The sequence below is a fragment of the Aphanomyces astaci genome (assembly GCF_000520075.1).
Source record: "Aphanomyces astaci strain APO3 unplaced genomic scaffold supercont1.47, whole genome shotgun sequence".
NCBI classification, from domain to species: Eukaryota; Oomycota; class Saprolegniomycetes; order Saprolegniales; family Verrucalvaceae; genus Aphanomyces; species Aphanomyces astaci.
The window spans coordinates 173,497-201,391 of NW_009798310.1; the positions used below are offsets into that span (position 1 = coordinate 173,497).

Consider the following 27,895-nt stretch of genomic DNA (forward strand, 5'->3'; position numbering starts at 1 on the left):
AGTCGTTTACTGAGACCTCATTGGCCTTCCCCAGGTGAGAGAATCTATCACGCAGAAATAGCCTCCGTCCATTAGGGTTAATACTACCTGGTACTAGTATTAATACATTGTACTATGTAGTACTTCTACTACGTATGGTGCACGTCATCTAAAAACTTCCAACTGGCCAAATCGAGGAGTGGAGGTTTTATTATTTAACGTACAATTAATGTAGTTAAACCCAAAAAACAAATACGTTAAATACCGATTTCATGCGTTTTATCACTGCAGTGGGAGGTTAAAGGTCCCAATGCTGCCTCCGGATATTATATACGGATAAGAGTCATATACAAAAATCAAGATACATCTCAGCGGCCACCCCTATGGCCAAATATCCAAGCGCCCATGTAAAATACCGCTAGGTTAAATATCTATTTCTGGACCAATTCAACACCAAATTTGAATCTGAGACGTAGAATTTCTTCATTACATTGAGATCTGTCGATTCTACGTCTCAATTTGCTGAAATTTTGAGTAATGAATATGAAATAGATTTCAGACATTTTTGTGAAAAGTTGGTAGTTTATAGATGACGTGCACCATACTGGCTCATACGTTTTACCCCAAAATACTGTGGACTACTTTTGTGCTAAAACGCCAAACTCCATCGATCGATAATTCTTTGAATCATTTTGCATGTGAAAAAACAGTGTCCTGTGGACACTGTAAGTACCGTATACCTTGACAGGTTGTATCCGGAATCCGGATACGAAGGTGGCCGCGCGTTTGTTTACCTTTGACGATGGTCTGGTTCGATGGCGTCCAGATTCCTGGCCTCTTCGAAGGCAAGTACATGTCGTACGCTGTCCTCATCGTCGTCGTTCTGTGTGTGATCAAGTTCGCGTTGAATGAGATCAGGTACGTCCTACAATCCTTCTTCTCGCTGCAACGATGCGACTTACACCTGCATCGCCTCCACAGCCCAACGCCCCGCAAATCCCGCGGCAAACAAGCCTCCGCCATCGATCCCACGGCATTATACCCATATGGCGTGTCGGAAATGCAGGTTTGTCCTTCTTAGTACCTTCGCCTCTACTTCATGGTCGTCTACGTGTCCAGGGCAAGAGGCCATACATGGAAGACCGCCACACGGTGGTGGGGACGTTGAACGGCGACCCATCTTCGTCCTTTTACGGAGTTTTCGATGGACATGGCGGCGACGGCGCTTCCGAGTACCTCTCTTTCTCTATCTTCCTCTTCATCGTGTCATTAGGTACTGCGTCGCGTCACTGTGCTCAAACGTCATCACTGATCCTGCGTTCGCCCACGATCCAAAGCTCGCGCTCTCCCGAGGATTTGTCAAAACAGACAAAGATGTAGGAATGATTGTTTTATCTTCGTTATTTCGTTCGTTTTTTTTCACGCCTCGCGCGCGTTTTTGAATTTCGTTTGAATTTCGTGGTCATTTTCACATAGTACATCCAACTCGCAGACCGGTACAACAAGGACGACGGCACGACCGCCATTGCCGTCGTGGTGCGCGGGGATACCATCTACGTGGCGAATGGTAGGACGTCTCCGTCCACGAAGGATCGCCTGATGACCACATGATGCAGTGGGGGATTCTCGCGCTGTGCTCATCAAAAAGAGTGGGGACGCTGTCCCTCTGTCTTCGGATCATAAGGTACCATCCCGTGTATCGTTCGGGTGTGGAAACCAAGGTGTCGCTGATGCATGGTAGCCGAATCGACCAGATGAGCGAGAGCGAGTGACCAACATGGGCGGCCACGTGATTTTCTGGGGTGTGTGGCGCGTGGAAGGCATCCTTGCAGTGTCTCGGTAACCGAATGTATATGGCCATGTTGATGGAGATGGGTGTAGGGCCATTGGAGACCGTATGCTCAAGCCATACGTGATCGCGGAGCCGGAGCTCATCGAAACCCAACGTACCGAAGACGACCTGTGCCTTGTCCTTGCGAGCGATGGGGTGTGGTAAGCCGTCGATCTTGGCATATCGCATGACGCGATCCTTGTATCTCTCATGTCGTTGCAGGGATGTGCTTTCGAATGCTGATGTTGCCCGTCTCGTACTTCAATCTGAAACGCCCCAAGTACAGTACTCCAGATCCTTCTACTTCTTTTTTTTCGATATTGTTCTGCGAAAAAACATGATTTTATTCTCATTCGAATCGAAACTTCTTAGTTGGCCGCAAAAACTATCATGGAATACTCGTACCAGCGCGGCAGTCAAGACAACATTTGCGCGCTGGTAGTGGACTTGACCCGCGGAGGCAACCACGCCGGGACCAAGCGACCCCCCGGCGACTCGTCGTCCGAGGCTCAGCAATTCCCGACACTTCCTGCCTCGTCGAGCGCATCGCGAGGACTCGCGGCCGTCTCGGACAATGACGACGACGACATTGCCAACACCACCGACGTTGACAAAGACGTGCCGTCGGTGGAACTGGATTAGACGACACGACATGTACATGTTAGAGATGCAAGAGAACGATATAAGAACAAGCGATAGTTGTTATGTTGTGTCGGTGGGCAGCAAGTGCCGCGGCTTGAACTGCGCAGGCACGACAATTCCTTGGGTCGCAATGGCTTCCGTGCTGAAGCGGAGTTCCTTGACGCCTCCCTGCTCCTTGGTCCATTTCTGCCTGTACGCTTCTAGATCAGGGCCAGTCATCGTCGCGGTCTTGAGGTCCCGCGGATGGAAGTCGCACGTTTTGGACGCCGGCACCCACGTCGACGGCGCATGCAGCGTATCCGGGCCCACGAGGTTCGTGTAGTCGTAGCGCGGGTTGAGGTCGTTCTGCAGCGCCGGTCCAAAGGCCGGCTTGACTGCCCCACCGGACTGCTGCAGCTGCGTCGATGTCGTGTACATGGACGACGTGAATCCCTGCGAACGGACGACGCCAGGCCGGTATGCTTCCTCGACAAAGTTGCCGATCAGGGTTCCGCATTCATACGACCGCTTCCCCCCGCGGAGGATGTTGGATCCCCCGCCAGAATGCTTGTTTTGCTTGGACATATGTGGAAATGGTCATCTCATGCTGCAGCGTCCAAAATGGCGGCGCCTGTCGCCGTTGGCGGTATTTTTGGACTGGTTCACACTAATTCCAGTCTATTGTGTATGATACTATAATACTACGACTACTACGTACTACTAGTAGTATTATAGTATTGTGTTTTCTATTATAATACAAACATGGAGATATTTATAATATTTCTTGAGTAGGAGAGAAATTAAAATACAGATATATTTATATGATGACGTGGCAGGGTATTCAATCGAAAATAGTGTATGTTGGCGAATACCTTGATCTTTGTATATGAAGAATCGTCAGGCCAACCATTCGGAATATAGTGTGATCGTATTCAACCTTGGATTTTGTATGGTCAAGTAAAACCCGATGGTGGTGTATTCCGTTCACTTCCAAACGCACATATTGCTTCAACCATGATCAACCTCTCGTTCCCGCAAGTGATCGTCGTGCCGCCGCTCCTCATCATCTTGGGTGCGGTGACTCTTCTCAACTTTAAGAACCTCTTCCTCGCGATCACCAACTGTAAGCCCGCTCCCTCGTATCTATCTCCGTGCATGCGTCCCGTCACACTCGACACGTAGATGCGACTGCTCGGACTTCCAACGAAATCGTCAAGACCGTCAAACCAGGTACCCTGATCTACGTCCCTGTTCACATGAATCATCAACGCTGATGCATCCCGTGGGTAGCCTTGGTGTACGTGAAGAACTTCCTCGAAGCCGTGGTCGGGAAAGCGTCGTCGTTTTCGTTCAAGTTGGAGCACATCCTCCTCGTGGCGATCATCTTTGCGTTGTTTGCGGTCGCGAATGAGATTTCTATCGGCAACGACTTGAAGGAGAAGGAACTCAAGCTTCTGCGCGCCCAAGCCAAGGCGAACGACAACAAGAAGAAGGACTAGTCGATGGATGATGTGTCGACGCTGCCAGGTCTCTGCCGTTGTGCGGTGCTGTGCATGTCCCACGACCTACTGCCGTCATACTACGTGTAACTATTAAATACTCACCAGCAAAGATCGCGTTGTTGGCCATTACACTGCGATGAACTGGTCACTACGAAATATCGCTCCAGCCTCTTCGTCTTGATATGTTGACTTTGGAAGGTGAGATCCAGAAAGAGGATGCTGCTATGTGCACTTTGCCATGTCAGCATAGCCAAACGGCAAACTCCAAGGCGGTAAATTGGGTGGTCAATGTTGAAGTTGCAAGTCGAAATTTGAATGCAAACAATATTAATACTTCCAAGTAGTATTAATATCAGTCTCCCTTCCAAATGGCCACGAGACCCTTCCTTCTTGTTTAGCTTGATGGACATGCGACTCTTGTACGACGTCCAGATGCCCGACCCCGAAGTTCGTACAATTGTAAACTCGGTGTTGTGCACAACTGGCCTGCCAAATTGTCAATATGAACCTAGCTATTACTACTGGAATACCTCTTTTGATTCAATGCAAATAGGCATGTGACCAGCTGAGGTCAAGGCCAAATAGCCAAGTTAACCACCACCACTACATGCTTCAATATATAAAGTTAAGGCCATTTTTGTTCGAACTAATTCACGAGCTTGTTCGTTGCACGAGTCCCACGGTTACAACTGCCACGGCTGCGGCGGCCACCGACCAGCCAAAATACGTCGCCCACTGGCTTCTTGTATTGGCATCCGCCGCCAGCCTCGCAAATGGACACCCCGATACGTTTGAACTACTAGTACTAGTACTAGCTGCTTCGCCCGCGAGCCTTGCAAACGGACATCCTGACGAGGCCTGACTTGTACTAGTAGAAGTAGTCGTCGTCGTCGTCCTAGTAGTACTAGTGGTGATAGTGGCGGCTCGGTACACTCCTCGCAACTCATCCAAGTCTTGGAACAAGGCCATGTTGAGCTCGAACGCGACGTTGGCTTCTTCGACCATGAGCTTGGTTTCCGCGGAATCCACCATGGCGGCATCCAGTGCGCGGCGATACCCGTCCTTGAACGCCTTGTGGGACGACTCGATCCTTTTGAAGTCGTAAAACGCTGTGCCCAGCCCATGCGCCAAGTTCATGGCTCGAATTGCATGCCGTTTGAGGATCTGGCCGCCGCTCAAATCGCCCAAGTACCTCGTGTAAGCATGGGCTACAAGGAGCGACGGATGGGTCGACCCAATATGCTCAAGGCGTGCTACGTACGCGGCAGTGGCCGGTGTTTTCGAAGGCATTACTTCCTTCCAGTTGGAGCCGTAATAGAACGACAAGTCCTGCGCCAACGACGGCAAACGTTCGAGTTCTAGGGGGAAGTGAAGCGGAACCACGACAGGGTTGTCGCTGGCTGCAGCCCGTCGCAGCTGGAGCTCCAACTCTTCGTACACATAGTACAGCATGCACACCATCACGCGATATACGTCTTGTGTAATGCGACCATGCAGAAAGTCCGTCACGAACGGCACCGACTCGGCGGCGGCGTGCGCGGCTTGAGTTCCTTCCTTGAGATCTCTGGCCAAATGGCCACGTTCAGCAGGCACCATGGGTGACGCCAATGACGATGGCGACGAGGTCAAGGAGCTCGATACGTTGTGAGGAGGCATATTGAAGAATGACTTGGTGCATCATACATATACTTCGAAGTATGGGCTGCATACGACGCGTTCAAAGCAGCGCGTATTCGGGGTCCGACTTGTTAGTAGGTGGCGTGGCGGAGTGAGCCAATCAAAAACGCTGGAATGATTTGATTGGTGGATGAAAGGTCCCAACGGATTTTGATTGGGCAGAGTCGACTGCGATTTGACAGGCACGATCGTCCTCAACAGTATTGTCGCGGATTGGAATCGAGAAATTCCCCAGGTTTTGTGTGTCCAGGCAAGGTTGGTGATGTTTATCGGAATTGACGATTGTGTGAGAAGAAGAATATCACCATTTCACTTGAGAATCTCAAGTGATATGGTGAGATGGTTAATTGAGTTTGGATTATCATGGTGATATGGTTTTAAAAGCCTTCCAGTGGGAACTTTCAACTCGTTGCCTTCAATAGGTTTACTTACATGCGTGCACTTTGCATCCCATTCGAGTGGGGTTTTTTGGCCTCGGTATTTCGATTGGATCGGACAACATGACAAAAATTAGCCAATCACAAGCCAAATGCTGGGCGTTTCATTTTCCAGCCAATCCAAGGCAATAATTCAATAGAGAGCATGTCCGAGTCCAACCTGTTGGCAGTACCGAGCGAAGCGGCCGTGGTGGATCGGCTGATCGCCCACTGCGATGGCTGTACGTGAATATATACATGAAGTATATCTACTTGGAGAAACCCAAACACTCTCTCATTCATCATTCCACTTTAGACGACGTTCGCCGCCAATTTGAGCAGTTTGCAGCCATGTTCGTACGGTTGGCTCAGTCTGTTGGTGTATTAATCCTCTCGCCTGCGCATTTTTACGCTAGCCACGCAGACTTGTTTAGTGATTTTGACGTTGGCGACGAGCACTCACACGACAGACACGCGTTGTTCCAGGTATATACATATATATATGTCGTTTTTAAGTATAAACCAATGATTTGGGTATGTGAGGTGGCAGTGGGGTTTTGATCGGGAGGACGATGAAACTCGTTCTGAATATGCATGTTTGATTGCACTCGTCGTAGGCATATGAAGCCATGTTTGAAAGCATCCTGAACGAATTTTTAACGCGCGAGCAGGTATATATACCGTCAACAGTGCCGCGTCGACTGGAGACACATGCTACCAATGTGAGGCTTGCAAACGTCCTTGGTGATGTTGGTAGGTATCCCCTGCCGACTTCTACCACCAGATGACATCGCTTCAAAATGATCTTGACTGCCCCAACGCCGCTCTCAACTTGGCCATGGTGCTGTCGTCGGCCCTCAACTTCGACGCTTTTGGGTTGCTCATGCAACGAGAAGCAATCGCCCAACAGCAAGCGTCCAAAGAAGCCGACGACATGGGTTTATTCGGGTCGTAGTAGCCATGTCATTATTCTCCATCCAATACAACGTACTTGGTGAATGTCTTCAACTGCCAACACGCCAACAGTGGCAATGCGTACATTGACGACCCCAAATGAATATATCTATAGTACCCGTAGCTTGTGACTGGAGGTCACATGCATGACACAAGATGTAGTCCCGACTATAACAATTGTGGCTTGAGTAGTACATTCGGGAATAGCTCCATGTGTGTTGTTGCCAGCAAAGCAAGCCCTCCCCCCACCATTCATCTTAGCCAACTACCGTTTACGATGCATGCATGGAATCCCACCCCCCACTACTAGTACCTAGTACAGTGTATCAGCCTCAAGCCGACACCACTGGAATCGTCCAACACATAAACCGTACGACCAAGCCGACCTCATTCCCCCCCTTCATCCAACAAAAGAGGTTACAGTTATATTAAAAACCCGTCGCATCTTCGTGGCTGCTTGTCCTGACCACGAGGGTAGTGCATAAACTCCAATACGACCGCCGCCGAGTCCTTCGACGCCACAAGGGCCTTCAGTTGGCCTCGCTGGACCTTTCCACACGCCGACAAGGGCATCGCGTTGGGTCGTAAGAGGATGACCTTGGCCACATGCAGCTCGTGATGCTTTATCACGCACTGAATGACGCTGTTGCAGAGACTGTGTGCCACCGCGGCTCCGTCTCTTAACCGCTGGACGTCTGCCGAAGTTTCCACAGCCGCGATGGCCACGCCGTCGTCGCCGTACACGCACACTCGGGCGACAAGCACACTGCATTCCAGCACGGAAGTTTCCACGAGGTGCGAGGCCAGCCATCGATCGGGCAGCTGCAGCACGTCCGCGCTCCGTCCAATCACGTAGAGTTCGCCTTGGAACCACGCGCCTAGATCACCGGTGCGGATATATGTGACATCGATGGCTGCCTTGTCAGATGTAGAGAAAACGGTAGACTGGCGACGAGCACATGTCATACTTGGACGCCCCCAACTGCTGCTGCTTCGACGGACACTGCTACTGCTGCTGCTACTGCTACTGCTACTGCGGCTATGCCGGTGGTGGTGGCCAGTGGAAGATAGTTGCAACGTGCCGGGCATCCACTTGTAATCATGCGACGACGACGATGACGACGGGTGGTTCAAATACCCCTGCGACACGGTACGGCCTGCGACCCATACTTCCCCCACCAGACCGTCAGGCATTTGCACGCACGAGATGGGATCGACCACGACCACGTATGTGTTAAGGAGGGGTCGCCCCGACGACGTCAGGTGCATCACATCGTTCGAGTCGCCGTCGTCCTCAGCTGAAGGACGGGAATGGTAATCCACATGCAGCAACGGTTCCAGTTGATGGCACTGCTCAAACACCTGACGACTCACCGTGAGCACACGCGGCGGGACGTTCTGAGTCTGATTCCCCCGAGTCTGATTCTGAGTCGACGTGACTGTGTGCGTTGCTTCCACCAACGAGTACCCACATGACACTTGAGCCGGACGCAAGTGCCATGCCCGTACAAACGCAGCCAATGTCGACGGAAGCAGCGGACCACCGGTGCACGCCACCGTGACGAGACTCGACAGGTTCAATGGCTGGGCTGACAAACGGGTGGCTGGCGTGGCTCGGTCTTGGCACCTCGTAGCCAATGAAAACGCGCGGGGCGGGGCAAATGTGTACACTGCTTGCTCAGTTGATACCACGGCCATCCATCGCAGGGGGTCGGCGAGCCAGTCTGTGACCAGCACACTACGGCAGCCGTAGAGCACTGGGACCACCACCGACTGAACCAACGCACTGGCTACATGCAGCGGAAGGATGCCAACTAGTGTGTCGGTGGATTCGAGCCAGCCGCAGGAGCTGGCGGCGGCGGCAGCCAAGTTGGCCTGAGTTAGCTGCACGGGTTTCCCGCCTAGCCCAGACCCAGACGTGCCAGCAGTGTACACCACACATGCCACGGTGGCGGAGTATGGAGTTGTCATGGGAGCTTTTCCAGCACCCGCCTGAGCGTCGAGGTGGTGGAGGTCGGTTGGTTTCGAAGGTGTGATGACTGTGCGGTCGTGGGTGAGCCATGTGACTCGACTGGCGGCGGCAGCCGCCGCATCGTTCGTGGCAGATGAAGTTTGCGATAATCGTCGTTCCTTCTGGAACAGCTTTGGCAAATGCAGCGCGTCCTTGACCTTGTCGAGCTTTCGCTGCCGAACAAACGCCGACGTGGTCAACCCCAACACGGCATGGGTGTCGCGAAGCAAGCGGTGCAAACTCTTGAGTTCGTCGACTACCACGGCGACGGCTCCGGCATACAGACAGCCCCAGAAGGCAGCAACGAGGTCGTGGGACGTGTTACCCTCGGGAGGGTACCACAACAGCACGCAGTCTCCGCGATTAAACGCTGGTCGGTCAATGCCTTTAGGAGCTCTGGTCAGCGTCGCTGCGATGCGACGAGCCGATGCATCCAACGATGCAAATGTAATGTCCACGTTGGATGATGTCGATGATGATGTGAACGAGTACACGACCTTCGATGGGGTCGCGACGGCGCGGCGGTGAAGGACAGATGTCAGCAGCATCCCCTCGTCGATGCTGCTGGGTCGTCCTTCTTCGATGGCTGCGATAGACGTCATGGACATCTGTGGTGTTGACCGCGGTCGGTCGGCCTCTGCTAAGTTGACAAAATATGCAGGTCTATCTATGATTGGCCATAACGAAATACTGTCGTATGATTGGTCGATTCAATTATTGTACATCACTGTATCATCAAACGTTTCCTGTTAATTTCAGTTTTTTTATCACTATGCTTCTGCTTAAACGGTATAAAACATTGAGTCCCCATTCTACATACTAACTTTACTTCAAGTACGTACGTCCTATGAATAGTACGTAGAGTGAATTCTACATACTAGTATGTATGTACTACTTCGAAGTACTATATAGCGTGGGGAGTAGTAATACAGTGGATGGAAGGGCCTCAACAGTGGGACTAGGGGTTGAGAAGCGAGCTGCGTCCTGCGCTCGTTTGGAGAGAAAGTCGGCGAGTTGGTTGCCGTCACGCGGGCGATGGACCCACATACAGTGGAAGCCAGCCGCAAACGTCCGTGCCGGTCGATAAAGGTTGCGGAGGCCTGCGTGACCGACTCGGTAGAGTCCACGCATGTGGTGGATGATGAGCTCACTGTCGCCGTATATGGTGAGATGAGAGTAAGCCTCGGATTAAACCAACGTATTCGGTGATATTATTGTTGGTGGTTGATCAGGTATGTACGTAGTACGCCGTGTAGGTGCTGTGCGAGGGTTCGCCTTGGGCAGGGATGGAAAAAACCTACCATGACCATTTTGAGTTTTGCTACTTTTATTCGATTAAATATAAAAACAAGAGCACAGTTTTTGTTGGATTGATTAGTTATCACTGTTTTCGTCGTTGCACCTACTTTCAGAGTTACTCTGAAAGCAGGAGTATTGTGCAACATACTGATGTACTACTGTACCTAGTAATACAGAATTCGTAAGGTGAAACAGTAGGTTCTATATCCCAAGGTGAGCCGAGCCACCTTACTAATTCCCTAGTATTACAGAATTCGTAAGGTGGAACAGCAGGTTTTATTGGCTCGCAAGGTGAGCCGAGCCACCTTACGAATTCCATAACTCGATCTAAAAATAAGTCAAAATTTATTAATGAAGCTTCATCTTTGTATGAAATAATATAAATTCGTTTAAACGCATCTTACTGTTAATTCATGAACTCGTGAGGATGGTGCCTTACCAAATTTCTGTCCAATTATATCCAATTATATGATAGAAAAGTGAAAATAACTGGCCAATAGGATCGTTGATTCTATTTCCTACATTGCTACCGGTAGCTACAAGCTGCGGCTATTTGGTTATGAGCTACAGTAGTTGACAGTGAATTGTAATCCCATGCTAACGTGATCGACCATTGATCGGCCAAATGACCATCGATCGGCCAAGGTGTTTCGTCCAATTGAAATTAATACGATGTTTCATTAGACAAAATAAATCCTTGTGATAAGTTTTACCTGTATAATGTGATGGCGGCAAAAAACTTCAATTTTAAAGCGGTTTTCAGCTTTGAATTTGAAATGCCGCCAAGAACGTCCTACACGCAGGAGGCGATGGCTGTCCGAGCTGTGCTCAACAAGACACACAGTGTTTTGACCGCTGCAGAGGCACATGGTATACCCCAACGTACACTGCGCACCCATGTCGCCAAGGCAATCACGGGCGACAATCGATCGACGACGATGGGCAAGCCGCCTGTCTTGCCGAAGGAGTTCGAAGACGACTTGGCTACTTGGATTGTCGCAATGTAACACGAAGGGGTACCCGTTGGCTGTCGTCATATCGTCGACAAGGCAACCGAGATATTTTATATGGTACATGATACACCACGTGACACCAAGCTTACAAGCGGTTGGTACAAAAGATTCCTCGAACGCAATCAAGATCTTAAGATTGCGAAAGCACGAACTCTGAGCAAACCGCAAAACGGTGTCGACAACGATACCATGGTGGAGTTTTTTCATGAGCTTGCTCATTCCATGTCACTTGTTGACATGGATCCATCACGGGTCTTCAACATGGACGAGACAAGTTTTTGAACGTCCATGAAGTCAACGAAGGTGGTTGACGAACGCACGACCAAGAATGTTTACGTTCAAGAAGCTGGAAAAGCCAAAGCGCAAAAAGAAAGCTACTCAAGAGGACGTGGCGGTCTAAGTGTTGAATTCGGAAGATATCGTAGAAGTTTGTGTGATTTAGATTGATAAAAACAGTTCATACAATGTGTTTGTAGTTGTTAAAATTTGTTGCTAAGCTAGAGGATAAGAGAATTGTTAAAAAAGATGTTAAGAAAGTTGGTTTGACTCGACAATTCCCTAGGCACCGTGCCCACCTCGAAGAATGATCTTCACTGGTTAACCTTTGCCCTGACCCCACTTACTTCTTCCGTTGTAGCGAAGGCTCACGGTATGGAGGTACGGAACGAACGCAGGCACACTTGGTGGTGACGAACTTACGCCGCAGGCACCCGCAATTGGCACCAGGAGGATAATTGAAGAATGAATCAAAATCAGTTGTGCAAATACAATTGCACAACGTTGAACAATCCCTACTCGTATTGTACAACGCTGAACAATCCCTTCTCCTACAACGTTGAACAATCCCTTCTCGCATTGTTCAACGTTGAACAATACTTGCAGCTGTTACTCTCAATACTTATACCTGTTGAAATTTAGTAAACTTTTGAGTCATAGTCTTTGAATTTTTGGAGCGAAAAATTGACTCAACTTTTTTCAATACTTAATTCAAGTGTACATTTTGGCCGATCAATGGTCGACTGTGTAAAGTGCCGAACTTTGACAGTTTTTTCGCCTGCCAAGTATTGTTTAAATCGATACATTTGAATATGTCGCGAAAGAGCTTTTCGGAAATGTTTGTTTCAATGAAATGCCATGAAAACCAATTGAGATATTTTAGTTTGAGAATTTTGAAAAATTGGCCGATCAATGGTCGATCACGTTACCCGCACACTTGAGCCTGGGCGATGGTCATACAGTACAACTGGTCCTCGACTTGTCGCAACATAGGTAGTGGCGTTGTCGGCTGCTCCGGTAGAAGTTCCTGGATTTCTATTGCCCAATGCCTAATGTCTGGACAACTGCACGTCGCGGACAAGCCCATCACGGTGAACGACATATCGGTCAAACGTATACCAAGCTCCATGGATTTTGCTATGATTTGCCTCACACAGGAATACAGATCGAGCAGCTTGTTCAGTCCACCATAATGAGCACCAGTGCCGTCGTACTCAACGCCGTGGTTGCAACAGTCTTGGACTCTTGGAGGACTTTCAAGACAGAATCCCGCGAGCCGCTTGGAATGTTGAACTCCGTCTTGATTTTGTGTACCGTGCCATAGCGATCGTTCCACTCACAAGAAGGCGCGCGAAGAGCATCGATGAAGTAGACGCTCCAAGCTACTCGGCATACTTTGTACGTAAGTACCGGTCGTGGATTCGTACTCCGTGGGTTGTCACGAACCAGTTTGGCCTTCGACGCTGACTTTATTGGTCTCGCCAGGACGCTGGCGAGGGCTCATGGGTACTACACCATTTCCCGTTCAAGTTGAAATGAATTTCCAGTCAATGTGAAATGAACACGTTCGAAACTTTTCAAATCAACATGAATTCTCTAACATTCAACTTGAAACATACTTTGTTTCATATACCTATATTCTGGTGTATGATTTGGATAAAGGAGGAAGATGGGTGAGGGAGGGTAGACATGATGATTGAATCACTATTGTATACTGAAGGGTAGTATAATTCATCACCTTATGGTCACTATACTATAGTTGAAGTAAGTTTAACGTTTCATTTTGAAGTGAATATTTTTCATGTTGAGATGTGAAACTGCACTTGTGAAATCCCATGCATTTCACATTGACTGGAAATTCATTTCAATTTGAACGGGAAATGGTGTAGAAGTTTACTAGTTTCGCGCTCAGGTGCATTGTCAGGTGGTTGATGCGTGCCTTTCATCCCTTGCGCTAAGCTCTCACCCAAGGCGACAAGGCTTTGCCCAATGTCCACACGCTTAGGACGTTTTGCTCTTTGCGGCGACAGCTCCGCATCGATCACAGCCTGCCGCTTGAACTCCTTGGTTGACATGGATGCGTCGTCATTTCATTCGCTTCCACCACCGTCCGCTTAATCACCTTGACCATAGACACCGAATGCAAATCCACTCAAAAGTGGATTAGCCAATAGCGTCGATTCGTCACCAAATGTAGAAAATTCACAAGAACACTGGTACATATTGTATTGGCCACATCCTGGACATTGGATCTATATCATTGGTCTACAATTGGTTTTTGCTCCTTTTCATTGGCTCCATTATCTATGACTGCACTTATCAGGCATTTGACAATCAAAACGAAATACAATGTGCTCTTTTGAATTAATCAAGTATTCTTATCGAAATGTTGCAGCACGTCATGCACGAAAATAGGCTGTAACGTTATGTCGACGCTTTCTTGGCGGCGATTGCGCCGGGTTTACAGAATACGACGTGTTCCGCTGAAAACTTAGTGCGCAACAATAGCGTAATCGTAGACGAAGATAAACATGTAACTTACCTACATACATATAGTTTACTGAGGGCAAGATATCCACTTCATCACTCAAGGTCCATTCGATGTTGCAGCGACTTCGTAGGGGCATTGACGGACACGTTGAGTTGTGCTGCATGTATCTAAATTTATGTAGCTTTTGTCAGTTGCGTACACATCAGTTGTACCGAGTGCGGAGCCCATTCTGCGCTACAGGAATATAATTCATCTCCCACGACGATGTGAATATGGTCTTAACTGGCTAAATAGTTGGCGAAGTAGCATCATGCGCTGGACCACTTGGTCACATGTGGCCACGGCCGCGACGTTCCTTTCAACACTGTCAGTACCGTACTCGGAGAACCCCCCACAAACCCCAAACTCCGAGTCATGAAGAGCACAATACCAATCAATCAATCCCTGCAAGAAACCATCAATAATATCGATGGTTTCCAGAATCAAGTGTCTTGCACAACGTTTTGTCAATCGAACACAAAAAGTCTGTTTCCAGAGTCAAAATCCACGAAATAACTGGATTCTTGGTGCGTCCGAGCACGGCCTTATTAGTGTGCAAGGCCTTCACAATTTGAACATACTAACTTACTGTACAAAATTCACAGCCAGTACAAACAATCGATCGACAGATTTGGCGAAACTGTACGCAAATCCTACGTTTCGCTGAAAGGACAATATTAGTATTATGTAGTAGTGTACTGATACAGTCATCCTTTACTTACCACTCACCGGTCATGACCTCGGCCCCACCTGACCTTGTGAGAGATGTGGCAGAGTGTGTGTGCCAGTGTGAGTGAAGTTAACGTTAAACGTCGTCCAAATCTGGTCCAAATCAAGGTACTTACTGTTAACGACAACGTAATGGTGTATGTACATACTTCGACGTACAGTATTACTAGTTGGTTGAAGTTCCTGGTTTGGTGGCAACTCAACACCGTTCCTTCCTTGTCCTGGAACTGTATGCAAATGCAGGTCCGCTTAGAGTAAACGGAACCGCCGGTGGATTGAAGGGTGTAAACATGGGTTGGATACTGCAGTCAGTCACTTGGAACAACAAATATTCGATAACTCAGCAACACTTTCACCTTTTACCACCACCATGGCACGAATAACGCTCAGCGCAATCCCTAGCCAATGAATAATCATGTGGGGGATGACTACCAGTGGATTCTTCGCCTCATCTCAGTGTGTTTTACACCCTGAGTCAGATGGCATTGTGAGTTTCGGTGGGCCACCAACCATGATTGTGCACTTTGTATACTCTCGACCAGGTCGGTCCGGACTCCCACCTATTAGGTGGGAGTCCACTACCTTGTACTGTATGTAGTACAAGGTAGTAAGTACTACTGGAAGTACTGTAATCCTCGGAACTACTCGAATGTAAGTTATTTATCGTACAATATATATGCAACTTTAGCATAGTAAACATAATTTTACTATATTTAATTATTCAAGACAAGATGGTTCATGTATATATAGTATCGCACTACCGGATCCGTCGACTGCAATGATTGCTTGGGAATAATTTATCCGGATACCGGATACCTCTAGGAATGACCTTCGCCCGTCCAGCTCAGTTTTGAATTTCCACGGACCGGCCGATATCTCGTCTCATCATCATGTCGAGGAATACCAAGTACCAGGCCGTGAAGCTTGAGAGCACGCGCGACAAGGATGCCAAATCGCCGCTGGAGACGGAGAACTTCTTCTCCCGATGGCTATACCTGTGGGCGGACCCATTGATGAAGTTGGGGAACGAGCGTCAGCTGCAGGCGTCGGATCTGTGGCCGCTGCCGTCGGACAGCAAGTGCGAGGTGATCACCGAATCGTTTGAACCCAAGTTCAACAAGAGTCAGTCGATCTTCCGTGCTACTGTGTCTGAATTCGGCGCGCAGGCGTTGGTCGTGGGTGTGTTGCAGTTTGTCGCGATGGTGTTGTCGTTGTACGGTCCGATTGTGTTGAACAAGGTCGTGTCGTCGATCGAGTTGTCGACACCCGACTTTCAAACGCTCGCGGCGCCCGTGGTGTCGTTGTTCGTGGTGAAAATCATCCAAGCGATTCTGCAGACCCAAACGGACCTGAAGAACGAACTGTTGTTTGTCAAGGTCATGGCGGTGCTCCAGAACTTGCTTTACAAGAAGGCGCTGCGTCTCAACGCCAAGAGCCGCAAAGCCAAGAGCACGGGCGAAGTGTCCAACTTGTTCACGTCCGACATGTGGCCGATCGTGGCCGTGTCGTTCTTTATCAACCAAGTGTGGATCATCCCGCTCCAAGTTACGGCGCTCATGTACCTTCTGTGGCAGCAACTGGACTGGGCCATGTTTTCCGGCATCGGCGTCATGATTGTCGCGTTCTTCCTCACGCGGTGGTTTGCCACCATGCAGCGCACCAACTGGCGCGTGCTCATGGCCAAGAAGGATACGCGCATGAAGACCATCAACGAAGTGTTTGGGTCCATGCAGATCATCAAGTTGAACGCATGGGAAGAGCGCTACTACGCCAAGATCAGCGACTTGCGCGCCGACGAACTGCGGTCGCTATGGACGCAATTCTGCATCGGCGCCGGTACCACGGCCATGAACAACATTGCACCCGTGGCGCTCACGACCATTTCATTTGCATGCTACGTGCTCGTGCTCAAGCAACCGTTGACCGCGTCCAAGGTCTTTACCGCGCTGTCCTTGTTCAATATGGTCAAGCAGCCCATGATGCGGCTGCCCCAGATCGTCGCTGCGTTCATGCAAGCCGCGGTCTCGTACAAACGATTTGCCGAGTTTTTGGCGTTGGCCGAGCGCGACCCATCGGTTGTCTCGTCGCATGTTGTGTCGGGTAACGACATTGCCGTTGAAGTGATCGACGGGTCGTTTGGGTGGGACGAATCAAACCCGTTCTTCACCAACTTGAACTTGACCATCCGGCGCGGCGAGTTTGCAGTTGTCCACGGCAGTGTTGGCGAAGGCAAGACGTCACTGTGCAATGTTCTGCTTGGCGAGCTCGACAAGTACGCGGGATCTGTGGGCGTCCGCGGCCGCGTGGCGTACTTTGGCCAGCAGCCATGGATTCAAAACATGTCGATTCGAGAAAACATTCTGTTTGGGCTGCCATACGATCGCGTGAAATACTCGCGGGTGCTCGAAGCATGCGCATTGGCGACAGACTTGACGCTATTTGCCGCGGGTGACCGCACAGAGATCGGGTCCAAGGGCGTGAACGTGTCTGGCGGCCAAAAGGCGCGCATCAGCCTCGCGCGCGCTTGTTATAGCGACGCCGACATCTACGTGTTGGACTCGCCCTTGTCAGCCGTGGACGCGATCGTTCAAAACGAGATTTTCACCAAGTGTTTTCTCGGCCTCCTCCGCAACAAGACCCTCGTTCTGGTCACCCACTCGCCTGAAATCATTGCGTCGCCATATATTGATCGAACGATTGAAGTCGGCAATGGCGGGAAGACCCTCACGGTGACCATGAACCCCAATAAAAAAGATTGCGATGCGTTGGTGCCACCGTACCCCACACGCTCGTACAGTGTCGCAGACGATGATGATAGTTCGATGGACATACTCGACAACATTGGCACGGGCGGTGCAAACTCGACGCTGCAGTACATGGACATGCTCGTGTCGCCGTCGCTCAAGTCGCCGTTTGGCGCGACCGTGGAAGACCATTTGTTTACACCGATGGATGCGCAGGCGCCGCTGCCGCCCACGTACAACGAAGAGGATGGTACTGGTAGCCGCGGCCAGCTCGTCGTGGCCGAAGAACGCGAGTCGGGACGGGTGTCTCAGAAAGTGTTTTTAGCGTACTTTGATGCCGTGGGCGGGTGGACGACGGTCGTGGCGCTGCTGGCCGTGCAAAGTTTATGGCAAGGACTTCAAGTGTCGAGCGATTTGTGGCTGAGCGCATGGACGGCCACGGGCGCGACGGTCACACCAGCTGAGTTTCAAGACGGGGCCGAGTTTCACATTTCCGTGTACGCGGCGCTGGCGATCGGGTCGTCCATCATGGTCGTCGTGCGCGTGCTCACCGTGTCCGTAGCCGGCATCCGCGCATCCCAAACCATGTTTGACGACATGACCAAGGCCTTGCTGGGCGCGCCCATGGTGTTCTTCGACACGAATCCCCTCGGGCGCATCCTGAATCGGTTCTCAGGCGACATTAACGCCGTGGATGGCCGACTGCCCAACCAGTTTGGGTTTTTCCTCTCAACGGTGTTTGTGCTGCTGTTTTCATTGGGCACAACCGTCGCTGTGATCCGGTCCCTGGGGGTGATCCTCCTTCCGCTCATGTACATTTACTACAAAGTCGCGTCGATCTTTGTCCAACCGGCGCGGGAAATTGAACGACTCAACAAAACCACGCGGTCGCCGTTGATTACCCACATTTCCGAAAGCATCGACGGCGCCGTGGTCGTCCGCGCGTTTGGCGGCAAGCACGTTCGTCGATTTGAACGGCTCCAACAGACCAAAGTGAACCGGAATATGGAGACCATGTTCTGTGGCGAGCTCGCGTCGCAGTGGTTTTCGTTTCGCATTCAAATGATCTCGGCGTTGATGCTGCTGGTCACGACCATGTCGCTGATTTACATGCGCGCGTACTTGAACGCTGGCCTTGTGGGGCTCGTGTTTGGCTACGCGCTGCAAATCACCGGCCAGCTCGAGTGGATGGTCCAGATGTGGTCGCAGCTCGAGACGGCGATGGTCGCGCCTGAACGCGTCGCAGAGTACACCAACGTCGCGCAGGAGGCGCCGCGGGTGATTTCCGGCGCCGTGCCCGCGTCGTGGCCCGCCCATGGATCGATCGAGTTCCAACACGTGAGCTTCCGATACAAGCCTCACGACCCACTCGTGCTCAAAGACGTGAGTTTTCACATCGAGTCGGGGGAAAAGGTGGGTATCGTCGGGCGGACAGGTGCCGGCAAGTCGAGTTTGACCATGGCGCTGTTCCGGATCAACGAAGTGGCGTCCGGCCGCGTGGTCATTGGCGGCGTCGACACTGCCACCGTCGGCATCAAGACCCTCCGCGAAACCATGGCCATCATTCCGCAAAATCCCATCTTGTTCAAGGGAACCCTCCGCGCGTACTTGGACCCGTTCGAGTCGTCTTCCGACGCCCAGCTGTGGGACGCCCTCGACAAGGTCCAGCTCACGCCGCGCGTGTCCCTCGAACAGGGCAAACTCGAGGCAGTGATTGAAGAAAACGGAGAAAACTTTAGCGTCGGCGAGCGGCAGATGCTGTGCATGGCCCGCGCACTGCTGCGCAACTGCCGCATCGTGGTCATGGACGAAGCCACCGCCGCTATCGACCACGAGACGGACCAAACCCTCCAGCGAGTGATCCGCCAAGCGTTTGCCTCGTCCACCGTGCTCACGATCGCCCATCGACTCGATACCGTCCTCGATGCCGATCGCATCATGGTGTTGGACCAAGGACGACTCGCGCAATGCGATGCGCCAGAGAACCTCATACGTGCTGGCGCCGGTATCTTCTTTGAACTGTGCAGCGAAGGCGGGTACCTGGATAAGGTCCATGCGTCGGTGGCGGCGACTGCCACCACGAGTCAAGAAAGCCACGATGACAACCAAGACTAGGTAGAGGATAATCGACATAAATATATAAATATAAATTGATATATATATATTTGTTTGGACGCTATGGAAGACCACGATATCCCTCTCGAGTGGTATGTTTTTGTGATAAAGCTGTCAAAGCTCAAGGTATAACCTGGTACGGGAGCTTCACCATACATACTAAACGTCCAACGGATCGGATTATTATTCATAGTAGTACAATAGTACTGTATTAATAGTAACCGCGACTTGTACATATATTATTTGGTGCAAAACTTTTTTATTTTGTTGTACTAATACCAATGTTAGTAACACCAAGCCGCATAGTAACGTTATACTGTATTAATATTTGGGAAAACGAAAATATTTTATATTTAGCGTTGGTATCTACAGTATTAATACTCCGAGTAGTACTATACAGTATTGTGCTTTGGACCTTTTTTGGCAATTCCAGGGTTAAATTCATTGTTTAAAAATTTCTCAGGCTTAAATAATGTCTAAAGTAACTTGAATAACGGTTGGGTGCGTTGTTTAAAGTTACTTCATCTAATGCGATGATTGGTTGGTTGAAGGTGGTTTTACTGGCACTTTCGTAAAACAAGTTGTTTGCCGTTTTCATTCTGGCAAGCAACTCATTTTACGTCAACACGTCAAGGTGCTTGCCGCAATGCAATCAAACTGAAGCACCTACATATGGCCACATACATGACCTCCCTTCCGTGATCACAACAAACATTAACTACTCTGGGTAATTTATAACGTTAGGGATATAGTTAGGCTAGAAGTCGCTCTGTCCAATGATTCAAAGCTATGCCATACCTTCAACTCTTGATCTGCTCTAACCTTAGCACTGTACGTGGAAGGCAAGGGCGCACTACAACTACACGATGTATAGTACTCCCATTTCACATCCTAATACGGTATGCATCGTGATGAACTGGTGGTTGTACGGCCTAAGTTGGTCTGGTACTGCAACTCGATTAGTTAGCAACTGAAATAAAGTAAGGGTTGTTTTATTCTGCTGAAATGCAGAACTTGTGTTTAGCGTTGTTTTATCTTCAATCGGGTTTATATTATTTTAAACGTCTGGTTGTTTAACGCAGTTAAACAACGGGCAAACTACATGAAAAGCACAATATGTAGTAATATACTAATAGTTTCAACCAAGCCGACCAGTATCCGGTAACGTGGTAATTTTTTAGTATATATTCCTTTGGATTTGCTTCCCAAAGGGATGGTGAAAATACTATTAACGTTACTCCGGAGTAAGGTTGGTACGTACTATGGCCGACGTCGACCTGTCAAGTTGAGAAGTCGATTTCGACTCATCCTGCCCCAAATTGCCACCTATTAGCAAGGTTCTTTAGAAGTTTTTGCATTTTTAGCTTCAGCAAGTTTCCTCGCAGTCGTAGAAGTATACATAGTACTACGTAGTAGATAGAATAATGGTCACGTTAACAGTGTAAATAGTTGGATCCGTGATAACTGTAGTGGACTAGGACTTTGTCGCAGCGGGTTTGGGTTTCGCCGCGGCTGACGGGTCGAAAAACGTGCGCATTGTGGCTTCAACAGCCATGGCCGATGGGACTGTCGACGACACGGCGAAGGTTTGGCACACCTTGAGCAGATTGGTCAGGTAGTGGTCTAACTCGCAGCACATGCTCTTGACCACTAGCGCATTCGTCTGTCGAAATAGCGGTCGTTTCGGGCACTGCAGCGCAGCCAAGGACGCTATGAAGGCGGCGTCGTCCGTGGATTGAGCCAAGTGGCGATGGAGTTGGACTACATCACGCAGCGTGCATTGCAGTTGCCACGATCGCCGGCTCGGCATGGTCACTTTGAGGAGAAACACGACGTGCGTGGAAGAGAAAGGCACGAAGGACCGCCGACTTCTGCGGATGCTCGTGCCTTGGATGGTGCAGCTGAGGTCTGAGAACGACGTTTGACGGGCGACTGCGAGGCGCTTGAGGGTGGTGGTTGTCATGGCGTGGTAAAAGGTCGAATATGAAATTTACCTTAACAGTATGTGAAATTCGCATGCATTCGTCGAATACAAACATTCCTGTGAACTTGTAGAATATAAACGCACTACGTTAAGCATTCTGATTGGCAGATGATTAGCCTGGAATTGTTTTGGACAGGCCATCAGAATTTCACGGTTCACACTCGCACCGTTAGTATTATAACCCCGGGTCCTGCAATTCAGTGTGATAAGATCGAGCGCTACCAAGGTACCCTGGAGTCTAAACAGAGTGGACGACATAACGACTAGAACATATCTTTCAGTTGAATTAATCATGTGTACACATATAACCGCTGAATTCCTGATTCTCACAGTCAAGATTGTTTTCAATTTTTTTTACTTGTTCATGGAATTCGCAAGATGAGCTACGTTGCTTCCTGTTAATATTCAATAAGAGTCCAACACACCTTGTTTCTTGCATACGATTGGTTATAACAGTAGAGGTCACACACAATGTTGAGCTTAACGTTGCTTGGACGCTTGAATTGTGTGAAGCTTCGTGTGACCCTCTGGAGAATTGTGTCACGGATGAGTTTATCCCGACTATTTCCAATGTGGTTTTCCCCCGCAGCTAACATTATGCTGCGCACTCGGTTGGGTCGGTCGCAATGCCATGGCGGCTCTGGTGGGCCAACGCGGTGGCGCAAGACATCTTGCTAGCACCCATCGCAAGTGCTAAAGATGCCAATTCAGCACTTGCGACGGGTGCCACCAAGACGGCTTGCGCTACCGCTCGCACAACATATGAACACACGGCAGGGGTGGTGAATAGCACCGACAAGGGCTGGATGACGAAGCGAGGGATGACCACATGTGTTGGCGTTTGTCAAAGTGGCAGATTTCGCGGGTGACGTTTGTCTGCTCTCCGTTGGCGAGCCCACGACGGCGATGGTGATGTCTTGCCTCAACAACCATCACAGTCCCCGATCCGTGTAGAATGTATCGCATGATGAGTCTACATACTATTAATACCTCGAAGTAGTAAGCAATTCTCGTGATTTCACGGCATCTGATTGGACAAATTGGACGACACCTTGCGCAGCATAACGTTAACATTAACGAGGATCAATTTAAGACGTATGACTCAATTTAAGATCAATGTGCAAGAACCGATCAAACGGCGCGAAAATATTTGAAGAATGCCTTTGCAAATAATTATCCTCTCCCGAAGAGAATGCATGTGGGCGAATTTATAAGAGAATCTCCACCGCGACCGTAAGTTAGAACAACTCGTGCAAACGGATTGGGTCCCTCTATAATCAAGTCCACCAAGTACAAACTTTGTAAGCAAATAAGTATACTTGGATCAAAATAACACGATACTACGTATTGTCGATTTGATACAAATTTGGGGAAGGGGTGCAATCGAATCACGCCGACCAAACCGATCCACAATCGATCTGATTGGTTGAATTTCATTGAGAAGGTTTTGATTGGCTAATAATTTTGAGCTCATCTGAGGTAGCCAATCAAATCGATTTAAATTCCAACGAGAAACCACGCCACAACACGAAATTTCACACGAAAGCACAATAGTACTATGTCAATTCTCAAAATGGTATCGAATTTGCTTGTTTTCTCATGCATCACGACTGCAAAAAACAGTATATTCGGTACTATTAATAGGATGTGGTTGTAAAGCATTCTTTCAGCTACAATCTCAAAGTTTCAGAGGTCGAAAATGTTACCTGACATGTGTGAGCGTGATGATTTGAAAGTTGTTCTCCCGAGCCGCCTTCGACAAATGTTTCCGAACTGTAAATTAATTTTTTACGTATTTCACCTTACTTTTTCCTGATATTTATACTAACGTTATTAATATATTGTGCTTTCGAGTGAATTTTCATTGTGTTGTGGCGTGGTTTCTCGTTGGAATTTAAATCGATTTGATTGGCTACCTCAGATGAGCTCAAAATTATTAGCCAATCAAAACCTTCTCAATGAAATTCAACCAATCAGATCGGTTTGGTCGGCACGATTCGATTGCACCCCTTCCCCAAATTTGGATCAAATCGACAATAGTACTAACTTGTTAATTCAGCAACAACGACGACCATTGATTTGATTGGATCATAAACTAATACATTCGACCAATCGCATCGTTGTTTCGCGATTTGCTACCACTTCATTGGCCCAAACAGAAAAACGCAAAGAACCAAGGGTTTATTCTAAGTCGTCATCGATGGCCTTTGAACCACCTGCAGCAGCCTTCTTGGCCTTCTTCTTGTTCTTCTTCTTCAAGGACGAGCTCAAGACGGCGGCGAGTTCGGGCGTGAGCACCTTATCCGACTTAACGCGGTCTACGGGCAGTGGCAGGCCCGTGATCTTGGTCGTGCCGTTGGGCAGGAGCAGCACAGTCGCCTTGAAGTGCGCGATGTGATCGCCGCTGCGGCCTTCCAGGACCGGGAACGGGGTCAGCAGGTCATGCTTGACGCACTCGCTCACACCCAGACGGGATTGGGACTCGTCGTCGAAGGCGCGGATCGTGAACGGAAGGGTGGGGAACTTCGAGTTGATTTCGGAAAACACGTAGCGGCTGGCCTTCATCTTGAGGCGGTAGCTCTTGTCGACTTGGCGCTTGAACACGGTGGTGCGGCGCTCGGATTGGACGGGCTTCTCCAAGCCCGTGGTGAACGCGACGTCGATCGCGTACACTTCGTTCACGTCAAACGTGGCGCGCGCGGCCTTGGTTTCCGGGTCGTTCTTGGCGGCGATGGTCTTGCTGCCGTCGATCACGAAGCGCTTGAGTTGATGCATGAGCGTGCCCGACACGGCCTTGACGCCATACGCGGCGGCCAACGCTTCCAACGCTTCCGTCACTTGGGCGTTGGTGTTGCCCGGCTTGATCAAGCGCGCGCACAGTTCCACGGCATCGTGCCCAGCCTTGAGCACATCGGCTTGGGCGCCAAGCACAATGTTGTCCGACGCTTCCGCGTCCGGAACGATCACGGTGTGCGCGACCACGGCAATGTAGCCGTCGATGTGGCACCCCAAGTCGATCTTGACCCAGTCGCCCGCCTTCAACGTGACGGATTCGCTGGGAAGGGGGGAGAAGTGGCACACGACTTCGTTCACGCTCAAGCACGTGGGGAAGGCAATGCCCTTCTCGACCTTCTTGCTCTTGTACACGGTACCAGCACGGGCAGCGATCAACGCATCCCCGAACGTCGCCACTTCGACGACGGTCTTGCCAGGGAGCAGCTGCGCAATGACGCCTTCCAAGGCGGACTGCGCGATCTCGGCGGCCAGACGGTACTTGGTCACCACGTCAGTGTTGCTGCAGTCTTCCACCACCGGGGCTTCGGCGGCCTTGGTCTCATGTTCATCCACGTCGCTCATGCTTCTTCAAGTAAGTTGCGTTTTGAGGAACCTGGTGGTTTCGACTTGCACCATACTAAACCCAAGCTTATACTTTTGCTCTGGTTTCAACCACTCTTTTTGTCGGTGGATTGAATTGGAAACGTCGTACTACATCATTGTATACAAGATACAATTTTCGGAATTAAATTGTACTGCGTCCACACTATCCGGATAATCCGGCCTCCGTTGGTTTTTAGTATCAAAATGCGTTTATGGTTTAACGTCGTGTTATTATGGCGCCAATTGAACGTTCTTTGAACATGCTATAATGGTGTGAGTGAAGGGTGTCAAATCAAAAGAGTTTTGATAAGACATCACTGATAAAACGTGCTTGCTAGCAAAGGAACAACGCATTGGATATATATGTATGTATACGTATGTGGCTTGTGATGGTCTTGTTGTGACTCGATGGGAGAGGAATGAGAAAAAACGTAGTGTAAAATACCGCTAATTCCAACAAATAATGCGTTTAATAGGATATAACGTGCCTGCCCTTTCTTTTTTCAACTTGTTTACCGGATGACGACTTTGGATTCTTTTGAGTCAGTCCTCGATCGAATCGATTGTCATGCACCTCCGTCGCGTGGTTAACCTCAGCCGCTCCAGCATCCTTGGCCGCCGGTGGAACCATTCCTTGGTGTCGCCGGAATGGGTGGTCGACACGAAAACTAAACTAAGCGTATTGGACTGTGGCTCCCTCGATGGCTACCACCGGGGACATGTGCCTAACGCGCTGCACTTTGGCTTGCCGTCCAAGGTAGAGAAAGAATCCTAGATCCCCATCATCACAAGCAAGTTGGACTTAGCGCACATGGTTATACTAGGACCCAAAGGATCCGTTCCACATCATCTCGGAAAACTACTACCGATCGTACTTGGAGAAACTTCCCGTCGACGAAGACACCACCCTCGTCTTCTACGACGACTCGAACCACTTGGTACACGACACCCTTGCTCACCTATCCAATGTTCAATCACTGTACTTGCAGTCATTAAGAGGAGCTATCATTGCAACACAATGGGCTTAACATTTGTAGCAAGCTACCCGTGCATGGTGGGTGAGCCGGTATTACGGGTTCCCAAAGGATCAAATCAAGGTAATAACCATGATCATGCGGTGCTGATGTAGGTGTTGAAATAGTATCGGAATCAACTATCTCTTCGAAAATTTTTTTTATTATATTTATGTGATGTACCATAATATTTTTACCTATTATTTTTTTAATTTCTAAGGATTAAAATCACATTCATACGCAGTTAATTTTTCGAAAAGCTAAATCTATATGAGGGGTATAATGCAACGGTTATTTACCTATTATTTTTTTAATTGGTTTTATTTTTTTTATAGAAGCTTTTCTTATTTTTAGTAAATCTTTTACTTCTTATCAATTTTTTGTTCAAAAAAATCATGAAATGTTAACTTACCAATATATATCTGCCATGTATGGAATCCAAATAAATATCTATATCCAACAAAAATATATCTTTCCATTTTGATTGTTCCATCAACCTAGATCCTCAATGGTGGGTTCCGTTACTGGGTCGAAAACGACTTTGAAGTGTCGTGCTCGGCCCCGTCGCCGCCGTCGCCATCTTCCTCCCGTCCTACGTACGCACCACAGTCCACACCTCAACCATCCATCCCCTCACATGAGGTTTCCTGCTTGCAGCATCAAGAAGGATGCTTCCCGCGTCATCTCGTTGGATGAATTGAAGGCGCTCGTTGTGGCGGGCGCTGACACTGACGTGCAGTTCTTGGACACGCGCTCCTCTGACGAATACACGGGTGCGGCGGCCCATGGCAACGCCCGACCCGGTCATGTGCCTCGCGCACTGCACCTTGAGTGGTCCGACACGCTTCAACCCAACGGGCAGTTCAAATCCACGGACGAACTGATCGCGCTCGTGGCGGCCGCCGGCCTCTCCGCCGACCAGCCCGTCGTCACGTACTGCCAGCGCGGCATCCGGGCGGCCCACACGGCGTACGTGCTCGAAGAGCTCTTGGGGTTTCCTGCCGTCCGCGTCTACGAAGCGTCCATGCTGGAGTACTTGAACCAGCCGGATACCAAGGTCGAAAAATAGTAATTTCCATCGCAAGTAGATCTAGACGAACCGTCGCATCCGGTTAATATCCGAAATTCACGCTTCTCTGATTGGTCCATTCCGTGTTGCTCTACATTGAAATTGCAGAAGTCCAGAGTGGAAGTCACCACCAGCAACATGCAGTTGATCTTTGATGGACCGTTTGCTGGCCCCCCTAAACCAGCGCCAAGCACACCACAGTGTCACTACTGTAGCGGCTCGAGACTAAACATGAACGCCGACGATGCTTGCGGGGTATGCAAGCGTCCTGAGATCCCAGCTTGGTTGGCCGTGCCAAAGGTACTGTACAGCACTGTACAGCACCAGTATGCACCATCTTAGCAAAGACAGCAATCGTCTGACATTATAAGTGGACGGCTAGGTGCATGTGGGCATGAGATTTATCCTGCGCGGGGCTGTATCCACGTTTGTGGTGCGTACAGTGTCACATTTGCGAGATGAATATCGTGGGTTAGGGTGTGGTCACTGGTATCAACGTATTGAAGCGAACTGTGGATGTGGTCACTGCCAGCAAGTCCACAGCAACGTCACGGCATCCCACGTTTACCAAAAGGGAATTGAGTGCATCTGCGTTACAGTCCAACATGCACGGATTGCCGCTGGAAAGCCACTGGCATGCGACGTGGGATGCGTATGGCTTTTGCCAGCACTGTGGCCTTACGTACCACGTACATCGCATCCCGAACCAGCCCACAATGATGGTTCGTCTTCATCGCATTATATTGTCCTTTTA

The 27,895-nt window shown here is 49.5% G+C and overlaps 12 protein-coding genes across 20 annotated transcripts; 5 read left to right on the forward strand and 7 right to left on the reverse strand.

Annotated features, from left to right (window-relative positions):
* Positions 1 to 779: 779 nt before the first annotated feature.
* Positions 780 to 3,094, forward strand: H257_13288 (hypothetical protein; the record flags this gene model as incomplete). 4 transcript variants are annotated; one of them, XM_009840760.1, is made up of 10 exons in its annotated part: positions 780 to 897; positions 961 to 1,045; positions 1,099 to 1,211; positions 1,253 to 1,355; positions 1,456 to 1,546; positions 1,596 to 1,663; positions 1,721 to 1,818; positions 1,861 to 1,971; positions 2,033 to 2,090; positions 2,183 to 3,094. In XM_009840760.1, coding segments are annotated over 10 exons (1,115 nt in total), but the record flags the coding sequence as incomplete, so codon positions are not given. The 4 variants fall into 4 exon arrangements, with proteins under 4 accessions (XP_009839062.1, XP_009839059.1, XP_009839061.1 ...); XM_009840757.1 differs by having other exon boundaries at positions 961 to 1,211; XM_009840759.1 differs by having other exon boundaries at positions 1,861 to 2,090.
* Positions 2,091 to 3,078, reverse strand: H257_13289 (hypothetical protein). Its single transcript, XM_009840761.1, has one exon. The coding sequence runs from the start codon at positions 3,014 to 3,016 to the stop codon at positions 2,513 to 2,515; it is 504 nt and encodes a 167-aa protein (XP_009839063.1). The 5' UTR covers positions 3,017 to 3,078; the 3' UTR covers positions 2,091 to 2,512.
* A 324-nt stretch (positions 3,095 to 3,418) lies between the features above and the next one.
* On the forward strand, positions 3,419 to 4,099 carry H257_13290 (hypothetical protein). Its single transcript, XM_009840762.1, has 3 exons — positions 3,419 to 3,554; positions 3,614 to 3,661; positions 3,722 to 4,099. The coding sequence occupies exons 1-3, from the start codon at positions 3,446 to 3,448 to the stop codon at positions 3,928 to 3,930; spliced, it is 366 nt and encodes a 121-aa protein (XP_009839064.1). The 5' UTR covers positions 3,419 to 3,445; the 3' UTR covers positions 3,931 to 4,099.
* Positions 4,100 to 4,471: 372 nt separating this feature from the next.
* H257_13291 (hypothetical protein) lies at positions 4,472 to 5,671 on the reverse strand. The gene has a single exon (XM_009840763.1). It carries the CDS (start codon positions 5,587 to 5,589, stop codon positions 4,585 to 4,587), a length of 1,005 nt encoding a protein of 334 aa, XP_009839065.1. The 5' UTR covers positions 5,590 to 5,671; the 3' UTR covers positions 4,472 to 4,584.
* A 519-nt stretch (positions 5,672 to 6,190) lies between these two features.
* H257_13292 (hypothetical protein) lies at positions 6,191 to 7,038 on the forward strand (the record flags this gene model as incomplete). Of its 6 annotated transcripts, XM_009840764.1 has the most annotated exons (5): positions 6,191 to 6,268; positions 6,343 to 6,379; positions 6,443 to 6,512; positions 6,644 to 6,697; positions 6,784 to 7,038. In XM_009840764.1, coding segments are annotated over 5 exons (437 nt in total), but the record flags the coding sequence as incomplete, so codon positions are not given. The 6 variants fall into 6 exon arrangements, with proteins under 6 accessions (XP_009839066.1, XP_009839071.1, XP_009839070.1 ...); XM_009840769.1 differs by having other exon boundaries at positions 6,343 to 6,512; XM_009840768.1 differs by having other exon boundaries at positions 6,644 to 7,038.
* Positions 7,039 to 7,377: 339 nt separating this feature from the next.
* H257_13293 (hypothetical protein) lies at positions 7,378 to 9,627 on the reverse strand. The gene has a single exon (XM_009840770.1). It carries the CDS (start codon positions 9,597 to 9,599, stop codon positions 7,404 to 7,406), a length of 2,196 nt encoding a protein of 731 aa, XP_009839072.1. The 5' UTR covers positions 9,600 to 9,627; the 3' UTR covers positions 7,378 to 7,403.
* Positions 9,628 to 12,758: 3,131 nt separating this feature from the next.
* H257_13294 (hypothetical protein) lies at positions 12,759 to 13,083 on the reverse strand (the record flags this gene model as incomplete). The annotated part of the gene is made up of 2 exons (XM_009840771.1): positions 12,759 to 12,961; positions 13,026 to 13,083. 2 exons carry the CDS (start codon positions 13,081 to 13,083, stop codon positions 12,759 to 12,761), a joined length of 261 nt encoding a protein of 86 aa, XP_009839073.1.
* Positions 13,084 to 15,698: 2,615 nt separating this feature from the next.
* On the forward strand, positions 15,699 to 19,738 carry H257_13295 (hypothetical protein). The gene has a single exon (XM_009840772.1). The coding sequence runs from the start codon at positions 15,729 to 15,731 to the stop codon at positions 19,695 to 19,697; it is 3,969 nt and encodes a 1,322-aa protein (XP_009839074.1). The 5' UTR covers positions 15,699 to 15,728; the 3' UTR covers positions 19,698 to 19,738.
* Positions 19,739 to 21,107: 1,369 nt separating this feature from the next.
* On the reverse strand, positions 21,108 to 21,671 carry H257_13296 (hypothetical protein). Its single transcript, XM_009840773.1, has one exon. It carries the CDS (start codon positions 21,658 to 21,660, stop codon positions 21,172 to 21,174), a length of 489 nt encoding a protein of 162 aa, XP_009839075.1. The 5' UTR covers positions 21,661 to 21,671; the 3' UTR covers positions 21,108 to 21,171.
* Positions 21,672 to 22,276: 605 nt separating this feature from the next.
* Positions 22,277 to 22,647, reverse strand: H257_13297 (hypothetical protein; the record flags this gene model as incomplete). Its single annotated transcript, XM_009840774.1, has 2 exons — positions 22,277 to 22,425; positions 22,479 to 22,647. 2 exons carry the CDS (start codon positions 22,645 to 22,647, stop codon positions 22,277 to 22,279), a joined length of 318 nt encoding a protein of 105 aa, XP_009839076.1.
* A 1,053-nt stretch (positions 22,648 to 23,700) lies between these two features.
* On the reverse strand, positions 23,701 to 25,074 carry H257_13298 (DNA-binding protein, 42 kDa). Its single transcript, XM_009840775.1, has one exon. It carries the CDS (start codon positions 25,036 to 25,038, stop codon positions 23,863 to 23,865), a length of 1,176 nt encoding a protein of 391 aa, XP_009839077.1. The 5' UTR covers positions 25,039 to 25,074; the 3' UTR covers positions 23,701 to 23,862.
* Positions 25,075 to 25,594: 520 nt separating this feature from the next.
* Positions 25,595 to 27,220, forward strand: H257_13299 (hypothetical protein). The gene is made up of 5 exons (XM_009840776.1): positions 25,595 to 25,816; positions 25,884 to 25,997; positions 26,097 to 26,156; positions 26,574 to 26,668; positions 26,730 to 27,220. Exons 1-5 carry the CDS (start codon positions 25,628 to 25,630, stop codon positions 27,139 to 27,141), a joined length of 870 nt encoding a protein of 289 aa, XP_009839078.1. The 5' UTR covers positions 25,595 to 25,627; the 3' UTR covers positions 27,142 to 27,220.
* The last annotated feature ends 675 nt before the right edge of the window (positions 27,221 to 27,895 follow it).